General features: G+C 37.6%; 1 protein-coding gene across 2 annotated transcripts in view; it reads left to right on the top strand.

Moving 5' to 3' along the window:
• LOC126336691 (glutathione S-transferase-like) overlaps positions 1 to 16,512 on the top strand; it is a 94,180-nt gene that overhangs the window by 52,784 nt on the left and 24,884 nt on the right. For both annotated transcript variants that reach the window (XM_050000642.1, XM_050000643.1), the window contains exon 2: positions 13,902 to 14,037. In XM_050000642.1, coding sequence (XP_049856599.1) covers positions 13,902 to 14,037 — 136 coding nt within the window. The remainder of the gene's footprint in view (positions 1 to 13,901; positions 14,038 to 16,512) is intronic.

Below are 16,512 nucleotides of genomic sequence, written 5' to 3'. Positions count from 1 at the left end.
TTAACCGACAGGAAGAAGATGCTGTGATATGCAAATCATCAGCTTTTCAGAGCATTCACACAATGTTGACGCTGGTGGCGACACCTACAACGTGCTGACATGAGGAAAGTTTCCATCCGATTTCTCATACACAAACAGCAGTTGACCGGTGTTGCCTTGTGAAACTTTGTTGTGATGCCTCGTGTAAGGACGAGAAATGCGTACCATCACGTTTCCGACTTGGATAAAGGTAGGATTGTAGCCTGTCGTGATTGCGGTTTATCGTATCGCGACATTGCTGCTATCCAATGACTGTTAGCAGACTATGGAATCGGTGGGTTCAGGAGGGTAATACGGAACGCCGTGCTGGATCCCAACGGCCTCGTATCACTAGCAGTCGAGAAGACAGGCATCTTATCCACATGGCTGTAACGGATCGTGCAGCCACGTCTTGATCCCTGAGTAAGCAATTTTAATGGCCAGTAGAGCAGCATTTATTATCATGAAATGAAACTGTATAGTAAATCGCCAAAGGAAATGAAAAAGATTACTAAAATATTTCTCTTTAAGAAGGTTTCTAAAACATTCTCCGTAAGTGATGCATATACGTAATTAAAGATTACTTGCAGGGGTCAGAGTAGTGGGTAGTAATGAAACGGGATAACACCACCACCCTATGGCACTTCAGTACGAGATCACGGTTTACTGTTTTCACAAGAAAATCGTGTTCAAGATGAAAAATGTATGATAGTAATGTCTTGTCAGTCTCCTGATTTCTACGTCCTACTCATCATGGAAGAGGGGGGGGGGGGGGAGTTGATGCAAGAGCCATAACAGGGCCTTCACAGTCCAGGAGTCTTCAACGCGTGTCCTTACTGTGTTCGGCGGCGTAGAACGCTACTGTATTTTATGTTAAGAGTTATCTGAAACAGACTGTGTGTAAATTATGGAACATTGTACAATAGGAACCAACCGAATGGGGCAGTGTGTTTGTTCAATGACCTCATATTTGGGAGGATGGAGTTGCTTGTCCGGCCATCCTGATTTGCATATTGCATGTGGCTTTCCTAAATCACTAAGGCAAATGCGGGGAAGGCTCCTTAATCGAGACCATGGCCTACCACCTGTCCTATCCTCTTAAAGCATGTTACGTATTCAGTATATGTTGCATGCTTTGAACTGTTGTTTCGCGTTGAATTACCTCGACAGTTCCTGTATCATAGTGAGATATAGAAGCTTATCTCACTAGGGGTAAGATAGATACTGCCTACAGGAAAATTAAAGAGACCTTTGGAGAGAAGAGAACCACGTGTATGAATATCAAAAGCTCAGATGGCAACCCAGTTCTAAGCAAAGAAGGGAAGGCAGAAAGGTGGAAGGAGTATATAGAAGGTTTATATAAGGGTGATGTACTTGAGGACAATATTATGGAAATGGAAGAGGATGTAGATGAAGACGAAATGGGAGATACGATACTGCGTAAAGATTTTGACAGAGCACTGAAAGACCTGAGTCGAAACAAGGCCCTCGGAGTAGACAACATTCCATTAGAACTACTGACGGCCTTCGGAGAGCCAGTCATGACAAAACTCTACCAGCTGGTGAGCAAGATGTATGAGACAGGCGAAATACCCTCAGACTTCAAGAAGAATATAATAATTCCAATCCCAAAGAAAGCAGGTGCTGACAGATGTGAAAATTACCGAACTATCAGTTTAATAAGTCACAGCTGCAAAATACTAACACGAATTCTTTACAGACGAATGGAAAAACTGGTAGATGCGGACCTCGGGGAGGATCAGTTTGGATTCCGAGAAATGTTGGAACACGTGAGGCAATACTGACCTTACGACTTATCTTAGAAGAAAGATTAAGAAAAGGCAAACCTACGTTTCTAGCATTTGTAGACTTAGAGAAAGCTTTTGACAATGTTGACTGGAATACTCTTTTTCAAATTCTAAAGGTGGCAGGGGTAAAATACAGGGAGCGAAAGGCTATTTACAATTTGTACAGAAACCAGATGGCAGTCATAAGAGTCGAGGGGCATGAAAGGGAAGCAGTGGTTGGGAAAGGAGTGAGACAGGGTTGTAGCCTCTCCCCGATGTTATTCAATCTGTATATTGAGCAAGCAGTAAAGGAAACAAAAGAAAAATTTGGAGTAGGTATTAAAATTCATGGAGACGAAGTAAAAACTTTGAGGTTCGCCGATGACATTGTAATTCTGTCAGAGACGGCAAAGGACTTGGAAGAGCAGTTGAACGGAGTGGACAGTGTCTTGAAAGGAGGATATAAGATGAACATCAACAAAAGCAAAACGAGGATAATGGAATGTAGTCAAATTAAATCGGGTGATGCTGAGGGAATTAGATTAGGAAAAGAGACACTTAAAGTAGTAAAGGAGTTTTGCTATTTTGGAAGTAAAATAACTGATGATGGTCGAAGTAGAGAGGATATAAAATGTAGACTGGCAATGGCAAGGAAAGCGTTTCTGAAGAAGAGAAATTTGTTAACATCGAATATAGATTTAAGTGTCAGGAAATCATTTCTGAAAATATTTGTTTGGAGTGTAGCCATGTATGGAAGTGAAACATGGACGATAACTAGTTTGGACAAGAAGAGAATAGAAGCTTTCGAAATGTGGTGCTACAGAAGAATACTGAAGATAAGGTGGATAGATCACGTAACTAATGAGGAGGTATTGAATAGGATTGGGGTGAAGAGAAGTTTGTGGCACAACTTGACTAGAAGAAGGGATCGGTTGGTAGGACATGTTTTGAGGCATCAAGGGATCACAAATTTAGCATTAGAGGGCAGTGTGGAGGGTAAAAATCGTAGAGGGAGACCGAGAGATGAGTACACTAAGCAGATTCAGAAGGATGTAGGTTGCAGTAGGTACTGGGAGATGAAGCAGCTTGCACAGGATAGAGTAGCATGGAGAGCTGCATCAAACCAGTCTCAGGACTGAAGACAACAACAACAACAACAGTGAGATGATCCTTGAATAAATAATGACAATAATAATAAATATAAAATAATAATGTCCTTTGCAAGAAAGTTGCAAACGTATTAAGATGCCGAATGAAGACAATTGTTAAGGTGACGTTGAAGTGACAGCAATGGAGTAATTTACCGACCTTACACTGCACAAAAATAACAATTGCAACGGAATTAATGGTCGACATTTCGTGCAGGCGTTGAAAACTTCTGTTTGCACGCTGCTCAAGAATGTTGTTGGTATTTAGAGCATCAAACTGTAAGAATAGCAAAATCCAGGTATTGAAGTAAATATTTTTTTATCACATGTTCCTTCAACTTTTTGGTTGCTGTTTGGATGCAAACCTCAGTTAATCATTCGTCACTTGCATACGTTTTGGCGAGAGCTACTTTTCATCCAATAAAAGTAAAAGCCGAATTACTTATGAAGAATAAATGAAACGACCCACAACGGCGAGTCTGAAAAGGTGATGGTGGAAGTTTTACTGTACGAGAGTTTGCTTAAATGAAAATGGCAACAGTCTTCGAAATTAGCGGGGTTCAGTTCTTCACAAGGTCATCCTGATTTGGTTTTTCCTGCCCCAACTATCACATCTCCCCTCTCTAAAACACGTGAGATGATTTTTGGAATGGTGCCTTAAACAAGGCCACGACTGATTTTGTTCTGCATCTCTATTCTGTATGCCGCCAAATGGCGTGTTACTTCATGTTCGCTTGTCACTTCCCACTTTCCTGTCAAAGTCTCACGAATGGTGGCTCGAATCTCTCCAGTCTTACCTTCACGTTATTTTCACGAGATAAAAGTTTTGGAAAGCAGTTGGCTGGCTCATCTAAGAACGTATGTCCTCAGAGTTTGAATAGTAAACCACACCGTGATCCACAACTCCTCTGTCGTACTTTCTGCCGCTGGAGTTGCCTCGTGACGCTTTCATACTTCCAAACTAACACTGGACGAAGGGCTCTGCGATTATTTGTATCCTCCCTAGTTCACCTGTCACTTCTTCCCGGTAAGGATATCAGACTTAGAACAAATACAGGGTGCTTATAATTAAAGTTCCAGTTTCAAAACGCTGCAAAAAAGGAATGTCGTCAAATTTGAAAGAAATACTATCGAAGAAGGGGAAAACGTTGTAGCAACAAAAAAAGTTCATCTAAAACCATACTATTGTATGACGCTGTAAGTGGCAGACTATGCAAAATAAAAGACGCAGGGTACACGACTGTCCCTCAATTTGCGTCTGAAACGCTCAGCATGAAATGTCTGTGCAGGATCCTGCACTATTGGTAAAGCTATTTTACAAGAATGGCGACTGTGCGTCCAATAGCTGTGCAGAAATTGCATCACTAAAGGGTATGAGAAAAGGTGTTGGTCCGATGTCTGCCAACGGTCTGGAGAAAATGGTTAAGAAATTCGAATGGACTGTTTCTTTTAAAGTGGAATATGACAGAGTGTGGTAAACAATTGATCTGATCTCAGTAGATGATGTGACCACAACATTGCTGGAGAGATTGAGTGGTGGTGTGCAAACTTGAAATGCACGGGGAATTGCTCGAACTGTGGACATGCACGAGACCATGGTGCATAAAATTCTATAAAACATCCTGCATTGCTGTCCATACAAAATTACCCATGTTCATGAGTTGTGCCAGTAAGGCAAACATTTGCTTTAGAATTTTTCGCTCATCTTGAATTAGACAATGAACGGCTTTGGATCATTCTGCAGACAGATGAAGCATATTTCCATCTCCAACGACCTGTCAGTACACAGAATTGCATAATATGGGCAACGGAAAATCTGCTCGTACATCAACTGGTACCGCCTTATTCTGAAACAGTAATTGTATGGTGCGGATTGACGGCATTGCTATTCGTAGGGTTATGTTTTTTCGAGGAGGTGAGTCCTGCGGGTCCTGTTACCTTTACTATCATTGGTAATCGTTATGAGAGCCTTTTTACGCACTAACGTCATTCCAACCCTTCAACAACATGGACGTATGAGTAAGGTCATGCTTATGCAAGATGGCGCTCCTCCCCACATTGCACAGCCAGTGAAGCGGCTGATGCAGAAGGATTTTGGAAATGCTAGAATCATCAGCTGTCTTTTCACTAGAGCATGGCCGTCCAGATGACCTGACCTTAATCAGCGTGACTTCTGGTCGTGGGGTTATCATAAAGATGGTGTGCTCTATGTCCTGATTACAAACGCAGCTGAATTGAAGGGATGCATTGCGCAACACATACTGAACGTGAGCCCTGAGACATTCCAAGTTGTTGTGGAATGTGCTGTCTCTTGATTTCAAATTGTGGCAGAAAATGGTGGTCAGGATGTTGAACGTGCCTTGCACCGGTCTCACGATAGTTAGAAACCGATTTGCTTATTGTTTTTTTTGTGTCTTTTTGACTACAGGACTGTTAAAAACCTTCCTCGTTGTAGCTTTTTTTCGCCGTTTTTGGCCGCAGGACAATTAAAACCTCGTTTTCCCCATTCGATGTGGTACGACCTTGCTTGGTGGATGGACTTACCAAACGAACAGTGACACAACTATTGAACCCCAAACCTGAGCGATCAGGCACATTGCATAATACGGTTGCTTTAATGTGTAACTCATACCATGGGCCCATGGGCATGGTATTGCAATTCATCTATCATTTGTAACCAACTACATAATGACGCTTACAGCACCATCTAGTGGGAAAATTTTCGTTTTTTGCCACAACGTTTCGCTCATTTTTGGTAATACTACAGTCAAATTCGTCGACATTCTAAGAATTTTTGCAATAAATCTCAACCATTTCTGCTATTAGTGTGATGTGGTCGCTCAAATTTAAATCATTCCATACGCATACTTCCAGATATATAATGGATGTGACTGTTCCAGTGATTATGTGGCAGTTGTGCACTCAAACAATAATGGGTCTTTCTGCCTATTTTTACGCAATCCATTACATCAGTTTATGTTGAGAGTGAAGTGCCAATCTTGGCACCAAGTGACGATCTGCTGTAGGTTTTCCAGCAGTTCTCTGCATGTTTCTAGCATTATACTACACACACACACACACACACACACACACACACACACACACAACACCACCACCACTGTCTTCATTCCCGAACATGGAGATTTGGTCACTATCCATTATATCATTTATGTACAATGTTTCAGACCTATTGTAGAGACACTTTGTCTCTGAAAACCTCAGTCTGCTTGTATATACATATGTTTCCAACTCATACTATCATCACTGGAGCAGATTATAATGATTTAACAATTGACTTGACTGGGATAGTAACAGTTTTGCAAGTAGTTGGCGAAACAAGACATCCTGTCAAACATTGCTAAATGCCTTCTCTGAAAACTACATAAAACATATTTCAGAACCAATTCATTATGGAAATACATTAAGTCTAAATCCAATAAATAGTCCTGACTTATCTGAGGATGTCAACACTGGAATTGGCCTGTGACTATGTGGCAGTTGTAGCAAAAATGTTTGCCAAAGTACAAAGGGCAACTAAAACAAGTAGAAAGATTTAGATGTTTAGTATAGTAGATACTAAGGTAGTGATATCATATCTAAAGAAGGAACATGAGACATTTAGCTTCGGAAGGAGCATATAGAAAGATCATGAAAAGTGGTTTAGGAATTCCTTCAGCTATAAAGAAATGTTAAGCTTTTACTTCCTTTACCCATGTCAAGATCAATCTCTTTAGTTCTCAAACATCAGTTGATTAGATCTATAGAAGGAAAAGCACTAGATGTGAGCAAGCATTGCAGTGAAGACTATGACAGAATTACAGACTGGAAATGTCTACATAACACACTTCATGTGAATGAAAAATATAATATACTCTGTCACATAAACATAGACTGTGAAAAGAATTGTTCTTAAAATTGATTTGTACAAGTAGATTAGATGATCCTAAATCCCGCAGATATAATCACAATATCATAGAGAATAAGCATTAAGGGACTTCACTGATTCTAGTGTTAAATCATATTACAAACTTAAGGAAAATCATCATAGAATCAAAATGCATGTGATTTCAAACAGAGAAGGAAAATCATGCAGTAACATCCTGTTGGCAATCATGCCATTAAAGTGGGGAAGAACAGGGAACAAAATCAGCTGTGTCCTTTTAAAGGAACCATCTTGCTTTCATCTTGAGAAACTTAAGGAAATCACAAAAAACCTAAATCTCATTGGCTGGGTGGAGATTTGAATTGCCATCCTCCTGAATACAAGTCAGTGTTTTACCACTGAATATATTTTTGAGAAAAATGAGTTTCTTCAGCAACAATAAAACCTGTTTGGAACATGCTAAAAAAATGAGGCACAAAAAATATCCAGTGCAATGAGTAAATTTCTTCAAACAGATTGAAGGTAATATTTTCATGAAAGCAGCAGATAATTTCAGTCTGAATAATTTCTTAGTGGATAGATTACATTACCATACAAATAGTCCAAAAATGTTAAAGAAATTCTAGGTCAATACACAGCTCCGTGTAGTTATCCATGTCATGTCTAAGAATGTGACTGAGCCACTACCTGACAAATAAGGACACTGAGTCACTGCATGATGACATTTTATTCTTCCTTTTACTAATCTTCATCTCATATTTAAGTAAAATGTCACAATTTGTTTTCCTTTCTTTAGTGTATTCACAACAACTTACGCCATAACACACTTCTAACTTACATCATTTCAGCATAAAATGTGACATACTACTTACAAAGATCAACTGGTATACAGATACAAAAGATCAGTTATAGATTACAAAATACATTGATTTTATACTTCCAGAGAGTTTCATATATATAATTAAATACTTCTTGTTAATTGTTTTCAGAATAATTTTTACAAATAGGAATAATGATAATAGTTTTAAAATAGGATTACAGTTTCAAATTAAGTTGGAAGTAAATTTTGTGTCGATTCCATATATCATTTCTATTTTTGAAAAATGTAAGAGTGAGTTACGTTATTAGATTTACAATTTTGATTCCATTGGATCATGTCGTGAATTTAATGTGAGTACCATGTTCTGTGATATTTTAGAGAGATAGTAGCACTGAGCTTACAACTTAAAAGTGACCAATTTCTTTGTTATAAATATATAAGGGGAAAAAGCTACCACTCACCTATAGATGATGTGTACAAATGTACAAGGGGCAGTCATGAAGCTTTAACTATCATCTCTGAAAAATGTTGCTACATGAATAAATTTCTGCTGGTTTGCAGGTGTATGATTTTCATCCTGGTACATATTCATAGTAAAGGATTGCTCTACCATAGCATGTCAGCAGAGGAGTAAAAACAAAATGATACATCTCACTTATTAAGTACAGATCATGTGGACATTTGTATTCTGAATTTTGATGGGGGACAGTGCTGCAACAATCCATGCTGAGTTGGGAAAAGTGTATGGCAACAATGCACTATCATATGACACAGTCACTAGGTAGTACAGGCCGGACAAAGAAGGAAGTGGGTGAAAAAGGCATAGACCCAACTATCACTGAGCAAGGTGAACTAAGTATTACCATTGTGTGCAACTAATAGACAGGAGCTGTGGAAAGGGGGGAGGGGGGAGTATCATATTACACTGGATAAAATGACTTCAGAAATCAGCGAATATATTACTTCAACAGATTCAATCATTTATAATAATAAAAAAAAATGTGTAGCAATATAGGTTGCAATGTATTTCAGATGCATTTTAATGAAAGAATAAGAGTGGCAAATAGCTTACTATCTAAACCAATAAATATCATTTAACTTAAAATGGGCGTCTTATTATTTATTAATATACAATGGATGGATGTATTTTAATGTATGAGTACCACTTACAATAATCAAGAAAACTAAAGATGCCAGGTATGCCTACCAACACTTAAATTGCTAACCCCAAACAAAAACTTCAAAATAACTGGACATCTGGATCAAATCGTATTATTTCCTGGGCACACACATTCTGTAGATACGTTTTAACCCTGAACTCCAAAACAGTTACCAAAAACTACTTTAAGCAACTCCAAATTTTACCAATTTGTCGGTGAAGGACCCCGACTGTCCTTTTGTTAAGCAATATTCCATTCCCCCAACCCCCTCTCCCCCCTCCCCACCATTAGCCTCCCCCCCCCCCCCTTGACCGACTTCTAGAACTGCCCCTGCTAATAGATGATTCTTATAATGGGCAAAATGTTACAGGAACATGCTATCAGAATAAGCTGATGATGAGGTATGAGATGCTCTCAAGACAAAGTACTGCAGGAAGCTGTCCAAGGGGGTATTTTTGCTCCATGGCAACACCCCAGTTCATTCTGCACAGGACCCAGTCATACATGCTGCTTGTTTGGGCTGTAATATTCTGCTTCATTCCCCCATATTCTCCTGACACTGAACCCAGTGATTTTTTTCAGCTCTCCTCGGATGAAGAAACTGTTCCATGAGAGGCATTTCCTGAATGACAAAGAGGTGATTTGCAAAGTGGAACATTTCCTGAACAGCCATATTGCTGACTGAGATAATCAAAGTCTCCAGAAAGTCACCCATTGTTGGTGTTACATTGAAAGATGAATATGTAAAGAAGGGCTAATGCTGTCAAGTACAATTATTTCCCTTAAGACCATACTGTTGTCAACATTTAAAACATAGCACAAATTTGACAGTGTGGGCCTGGAAATGACTGTGTCTATTATTTGAAGAAGTACATCTGTATAATTGTCTGTTGGTGAATAGTAGCTTGTTCTCTTTTTGAAAATGTAACCAAAAATAGTCACTTTTGACTCAAAGGACACACTGACAGTTAGATATTAATTGTTGGTGTCTACAATCTACAATTAAAAGATAGCATATGTCAGTCAGAGATTGTCCAGAAACATGTAGATATGTCTAGCATTTGAAGAAGTAAATTTGTAGAATCATCTAAGGTGAGTGGTAGCCGGTTCTCTTATAATTACTTCCATCCTGGTTTTCCATTGACATTAAATTTTTGTTTGTGAATAGATGAAGATAAAAAGTAAAAATAGAGACAAACAAACACAATTACATCTGAAAATACTAAAATCTGTCAAATATATAAAAACAATATGCAAGTCTTTGACATTGGTATTGTATAGATCATTAAATAAACATTATCCAGGTGATCCCCAAAACAAAGGAATGTTTACCTTTACAAAACAACTGCACTTTGTCATGGAAAAATAAGAGATGATAATAATTAGCAATACAACATTGAAGTTTGTGCAAATTTAATGGGGTGTTGACCTTTTAACCATTTCTAACATACTTGTAATAACTGGTACAGTTTGCCAGAACCAATAACAAACAGCTTATTTGTGGGACTGCTGAAGAGCACTCAGTGTACTTAATTTGTTTAAAAGTTATTGCAACTACAAAATGGTTGCAAATTGTCACAATTGATTCTTCTATAACTTCACACAGGTGCTTCAAGTAAATGGTACTGAACATAGCCTTGAAATTCTGACAGTGTAAAGAGCACAAAACGTTGTCTATCAAATACAGATATCTTAAAAACAAAGATTCCAAGACTTACCAAGCGGGAAAGCGCCGGCAGACAGGCACATTAACAAAACACACAAACACACACACAGAATTACTAGCTTTCGCAACCGATGGTTGCTTCTTCAGGAAGGAGAGGGAAAGACGAAAGGATGTGGGTTTTAAGGAAGAGGGTAAGGAGTCATTCCAATCCCGGGAGCGGAAAGACTTCCCTTAGGGGAAAAAAAGGACAGGTGTACACTCGCACACACATACACACACACATTGTGTCTGTGTATGTGCGGATGGATATGTGTGTGTATGTGTGTGCGAGTGTACACCTGTCCTTTTTTTCCCCTAAGGGAAGTCTTTCCGCTCCCGGGATTGGAATGACTCCTTACCCTCTTCCTTAAAACCCACATCCTTTCGTCTTTCCCTCTCCTTCCTGAAGAAGCAACCATCGGTTGCGAAAGCTAGTAATTCTGTGTGTGTGTTTGTGTGTTTTGTTAATGTGCCTGTCTGCCGGCGCTTTCCCGCTTGGTAAGTCTTGGAATCTTTGTTTTTAATATATTTTTCCCATGTGGAAGTTTCTTTCTATTTTAAATACAGATATCTTGTTTACATTACTGCTAATTTCTATTTTAACCTGTCTTAATTTTTTTCCAAAACTTTAACTACCTCATCATTTTGCAGCCCTCCACTGAAAGCCTCTTAAACTTTAATGTTTTTGCATTTTGAATTCAGAATTGTGCACAGTTTATTTTAGTTCTTTGGGAAAGATTTGTGAAAAATTTCATTCAGATAGGAGCTCATCAGATGGGGACCAGTGGTCCATTTGATGTGGAATGGCTCAATATTAATAAATGCTCATATAATTTCACATGAAATTGTTTCTAGTGGACACAACCAATGAAAGATTCTCCTAAATTTTCAGTACAGTTTTCTTAAGATCAACAGAATTTCACATTATTTTCAATTAATGTGCTGAGCAGTTTCTTTTATTACCGAAACTGTTGGCTGGAAATGCTCGGTGTACAACATACCCTCTTGTGTTTCTCTCCCTGTTTGGTACGTAACTTTCCTTGCAGTATTTACACATTTGATTTTTATTAGTGTTAGCGTTTATAACAATGATTCATCCCAGTTAATAATACAAAAAGCTTCAAAATAATTGTTACCAATGGTTTGCTTAAATGGTTGTGTAATTGTAAGTATAGTTGAAGATTCATCTGTTAACAATAGCCACATAATACAGGAAAATACCTTTTACTATTTTTTTTCCAGACTAAGGCCACACAGATGGTGTCATTACAAATGTTAAGATTTTAGGAAGCATCAGATGATCTGAATATGAGTAGATGCACCAAATAGCTACTTATAATAAGTAATCTTTATTCACAACAGTCTGGAAACATATAAAAAAAGTTATTTTCCTGTATGATGTGGCTATTGTTAACAGATGAATTTTCTACAAATCTTAAGATTTTAAACCAATTAAAAATAGTTATATGAAGCGGACCATTAGTAACAATTATTTTGAAACTTTTTGTATTATTAACTGGTCTGAAAGAAGAAAATTTGATCTGAATGTAACTCTTGAAAAGGACTTGTACAGTAATTTGACAAAAGTGCAAGTTTTGGTTTGAAAATAATCTGATAATGACTTTTTTTTAACAATATGGTCACCATGTTCCTCTTAGGGAGTGTGTCTAGTTTACATAAGTGAAATATATTTTCACTTAGCTACAGGTAGGAAAACATTGTTATTGTACAGTGTCCTCCGGAAAAATGTATACACACTTTACGGAATGAGAAATATTGCTTATGTGTTTATTTTACATTTAATAATTGATCACACATGTTGTACAAACTTCAGTTTAGCACATGGATACTTTAAAAGTTCAAAATGTTCTCCGTTGATGGCTGTAAATATAACAGAATGATGAGTGGTCGCCACAACTACGTCAGTCAATGTTACACTGGAGATCGGTGCACATGTAACTGTAATCTCCTGGCGATGTTCCTCCAGCATGCATGGCTTACATTGATAGACATTATCTTTCACAGTTCCCCACAATTAAAAGTCCATAGGTGTTATGTATGGCGACCATGAAGGGATCTCTTTGTCCAATTCAATGCCCCAGAAAACTGTCATCCAGGAAAGCTCATACGGCTAGGTGGTAGTGTGATGGTGCCGCATCCCGTTGGTAGAAGACCTCTTCATCAGCTCCATAAAGCACATATGCGCACATATATCTGGCAAAATTGATGTGCATAACATATCCAGGTACATTTCTCCTGTGACAGCAGCATCAAAGGAAAAATGGTTGTACTAAGCCCCTAGATGACAGTCCACACCACACATGACCCCCTGGTAGATTGACTGCTTTATCCACATAAACGTGCAGATTTTCTGGTGTGCAGTACACAATGTTATGCCGATTCATGGTTCCATTACGTTTAAATTGTGCCTCGTCACTCCACACTACCTTCATCACAAATTGTTTGTCATCAGTTACCATTTGCTGATCATTCACAAAACTGCATGCAGAGATCAGGATTGTTATCATTAATCTGGCGCAGTAATTGTGGAATGTAAACTTTCCACTTAGCAGCTTTCAGAATTCTTCGCACAGTTGTACTGCTAACACCCACTTCATGTGCACATTACGTAGCAGAATCCTGTGGAGAATTAACAAACTTTTCCAACACGAAAGCTAACAAAGCAGGACTTGTAGCTGTATGCTGTCCTCCTGATCTTCCTTTGTGAATATCACAAATTGTTCCGTGCAATTCAAACTTGTCAATGATGTGTTTAATTGTTAGGCAGGTTGGTGGTTCTGCTTCAGACTCCTACCTCCACTGACATTGCACTTCAATAGCATTATCAAACTTGAAAAACCACTTTACACTACATTTTCATTGCTCGAAAGTCAAGTGTCCTCCAGCCACTTTGTTTGCTCAAAACTGAGATAAAAGAACTAACTGCTGTTGAGGCAAAGACCATACAACAACACACTTGTAACCCAGATTGAACGATAATATCGATATCTCAATAGAGCATGACAGAGTGTATACATTTTTTTTGGCTTACTCTATAGATTATATACTATCCATTAATGTAAGTAATGTGTAAGTCTGAAAAATTTTAAAAAAGATATTCTAAACATTGGAAACATTTATCCTGGAAGGCACTGAAGCTAATAAATATCAGTAGTTTTTACATATTTTGTTAGTGCTTGTCGTACTTTGAATTTTGTTTTTCATTAAAACAGTGAGGAAGGTAGTAGACAGAGAGATATGAATTAGAACCATTGATGTGGCCACACTAGAAGTAAATAATAATAAACAATATATTTTTATTTATATTAAATGTGCTCGTATATTTCAGTTTTTTAATTTTTAATATAAATTACTTCCAGATGGCACCAAAATGTAAATTAAGTTACTTCGCTCTTATGGGGCTTAGTGAACCAATACGTTTTCTTTTGTCCTATGGGAAGATGGACTTTGAAGATATTCGTTATGAATTTGAGCAGTGGCCACCAGTGAAAACATGTAAGTATGGTGTCTGGCTTAATGTATACTTCATTTAAAACATTTCTTCTCTGTATCAGTATAGTTGCAGAAATTGAATACAAGCAATTTAATCAAATATATCTAAATAATTTTCGTATGCTGCAAGGTGATTTTGTATCAAACAGTAGTATATTCAGGAAAAGAGAACTAACTCATGAAATATGGAACTTATCAAGCAGATTACCATCTAACAAAAATATTGAATTCATAATGTTATGTTGTGTATGGTCTGACAAAGTAGATTTATATTTTAGGGGAATAGTAGTATTGGATGAAGCAATTTGATGGGTCTCCAAATGCCTATTGCCATATGCCATATGTTGTTGTTGTTGTGGTCTTCAGTCCTGAGACTGTCCTCCACGCTGCCCTCCAATACTAAACTGGAGATCCCTTGATGCCTCAGAACATGTCCTATCAACCGACCCCTTCTTCTGGCCAAGTTGTGCCACAAACTTCTCTTCTCCCCAATCCTCTTCAATACTTCCTCATTAGTTATGTGATCTACCCATCTAATCTTCAGCATTCTTCTGTAGCACCACATTTCGAAAGCTTCTATTCTCTTCTTGCCCAAACTATTTATTGTCCATGTTTCACTTCCATACATGGCTACACTCCATACAAATACTTTCAGAAACGACTTCCTGACAAATCTATACTCGATGTTAACAAATTTCTCTTCTTCAGAAACGCTTTCCTTGCCATTGCCAGTCTACATTTTATATCCTCTCTATTTCGACCATCATCAGTTATTTTGCTTCACTACTTTAAGTGTCTCATTTCCTAATATAATTCCCTCAGCATCACCTGACTTAATTCGACTATGCCATATGGATTGCAAAATAATGGCTGAGTTTTACAAACAACAAGAGCAATTTTTGTAAAAAGAAAAGGTCAGAACCAGAGTGAATAAGTATTTAACCTTGTTAGTTCTTGTAATTTACTTGTGCAGCTAATCTGAGTTTATAACACCTTCATAGACACATGAGTAAAATCATACTGTATTTAACAGTAGAGTAGTTAGAATAGTTAATTTAATCTAATAATATTATTTTCTTTATTTTTTTTATCTTTCCTTCTCTGTTTGTTTCTACTGAAGCTAACACGGTATGTCACACTGGAGGTATCCAGTAATACAATTCACGATAATCTTTAATATTGATGTACATTAGCCGGCCGAAGTGGCCGAGCGGTTCTAGGCGCTACAGTTTGGAACCATGCGACCGCTACAGTCGCAGGTACGAATCCTGCCTCGTGCATGTATGTGTGTGATGTCCTAAGGTTAGATAGGTTTAAGTAGTTCTAAGTTCTAAGGGACTCATGACCACAGCCATTAAGTCCCATAGTGCTCAGAGCCATTTGAACCATTGATGCAAATTAACACATTCTACGTGAAAGATTGTAGTATAAAATGATAGACAGCTCAGGAATCGTCAGCATTTGCATTTGACTTGTAGTACCACATTCTAATCTTGGGTGTGCTTACAAACTGTTTTCATTTCAGTGCATAGTCATTGTGAAATAGTATGTACTTTAATTCCTCTTGTTGTCTGTTATGTGAGGTATTGAGTTATCTGAAACATTTAGCAGGTACCTGTAATCTGTATGTGCTTATCTTGACTTACTAAGTTGATGATGCCTCATATTTAACATGAGATTTTTTCTCTCAGGATGGTATTTCAATTCATGCAATTCACTGCAAATTTAATAGATACTAACACCATTTATGAATGAAGGGTGCCAAAATTATAAAGACATTTTTTAGGTTATATACACTGAGATTAGGCCACTGGCTATAAATGAGGCACTTGATGAATAAATAGACTACAAAACTACTCTGGAAAAAATACAGTAGTGATGGAGCTTACTTTGGAGAAATTAAAGTCGTTTACCAAATATCTGGATTTGTCTTGTGGCATTTCAGCTAATTGTGTTTCTATGAGACAAGTTATACTTTTATTTCAGTTATGTATGGCTCTATCAAACACGTTTGACTGTCATCTCTAACTGGATATCACCACTGCATTTCTTATTGGAGACATAGACAAAGAAACTGTCATGGAGCAGCCATATATGTTGACCAATGTGATTGGATTCTGGGTATACACACTGTAAATCTAAAAAGTCAGTTATGTATACAATTAGGCATGTAACAATGTTTAATTTAAGTCAAATGCAACTTTAAAATCAATATTATTGCAATTGTAAAACTCAGACCCATGTCTATATAGCCAATCAAAGACAACAGCCAGTCTTCATATTTGTATACATAGGTAACATAATAATTAATATAGAAATCAAGAATGAGATATACACATGCTTTTGTGTAAAGGTCCTAGGAACCAGAAGGTACTGCCAAGCTACAGAGGCCAATAATACAAATAAATAATAAATAATAAATAAAATACAAATAGTGGCAAATTTGTTATGTCTGAGAAAATGTACACCAATTCAGCA

Source organism: Schistocerca gregaria, chromosome 2 (genome assembly GCF_023897955.1).
Source record: "Schistocerca gregaria isolate iqSchGreg1 chromosome 2, iqSchGreg1.2, whole genome shotgun sequence".
NCBI classification, from domain to species: Eukaryota; Metazoa; Arthropoda; class Insecta; order Orthoptera; family Acrididae; genus Schistocerca; species Schistocerca gregaria.
The sequence above is the reverse complement of the archived record's forward strand: the minus strand, read 5'-3'. Positions and strand labels throughout refer to the sequence as shown.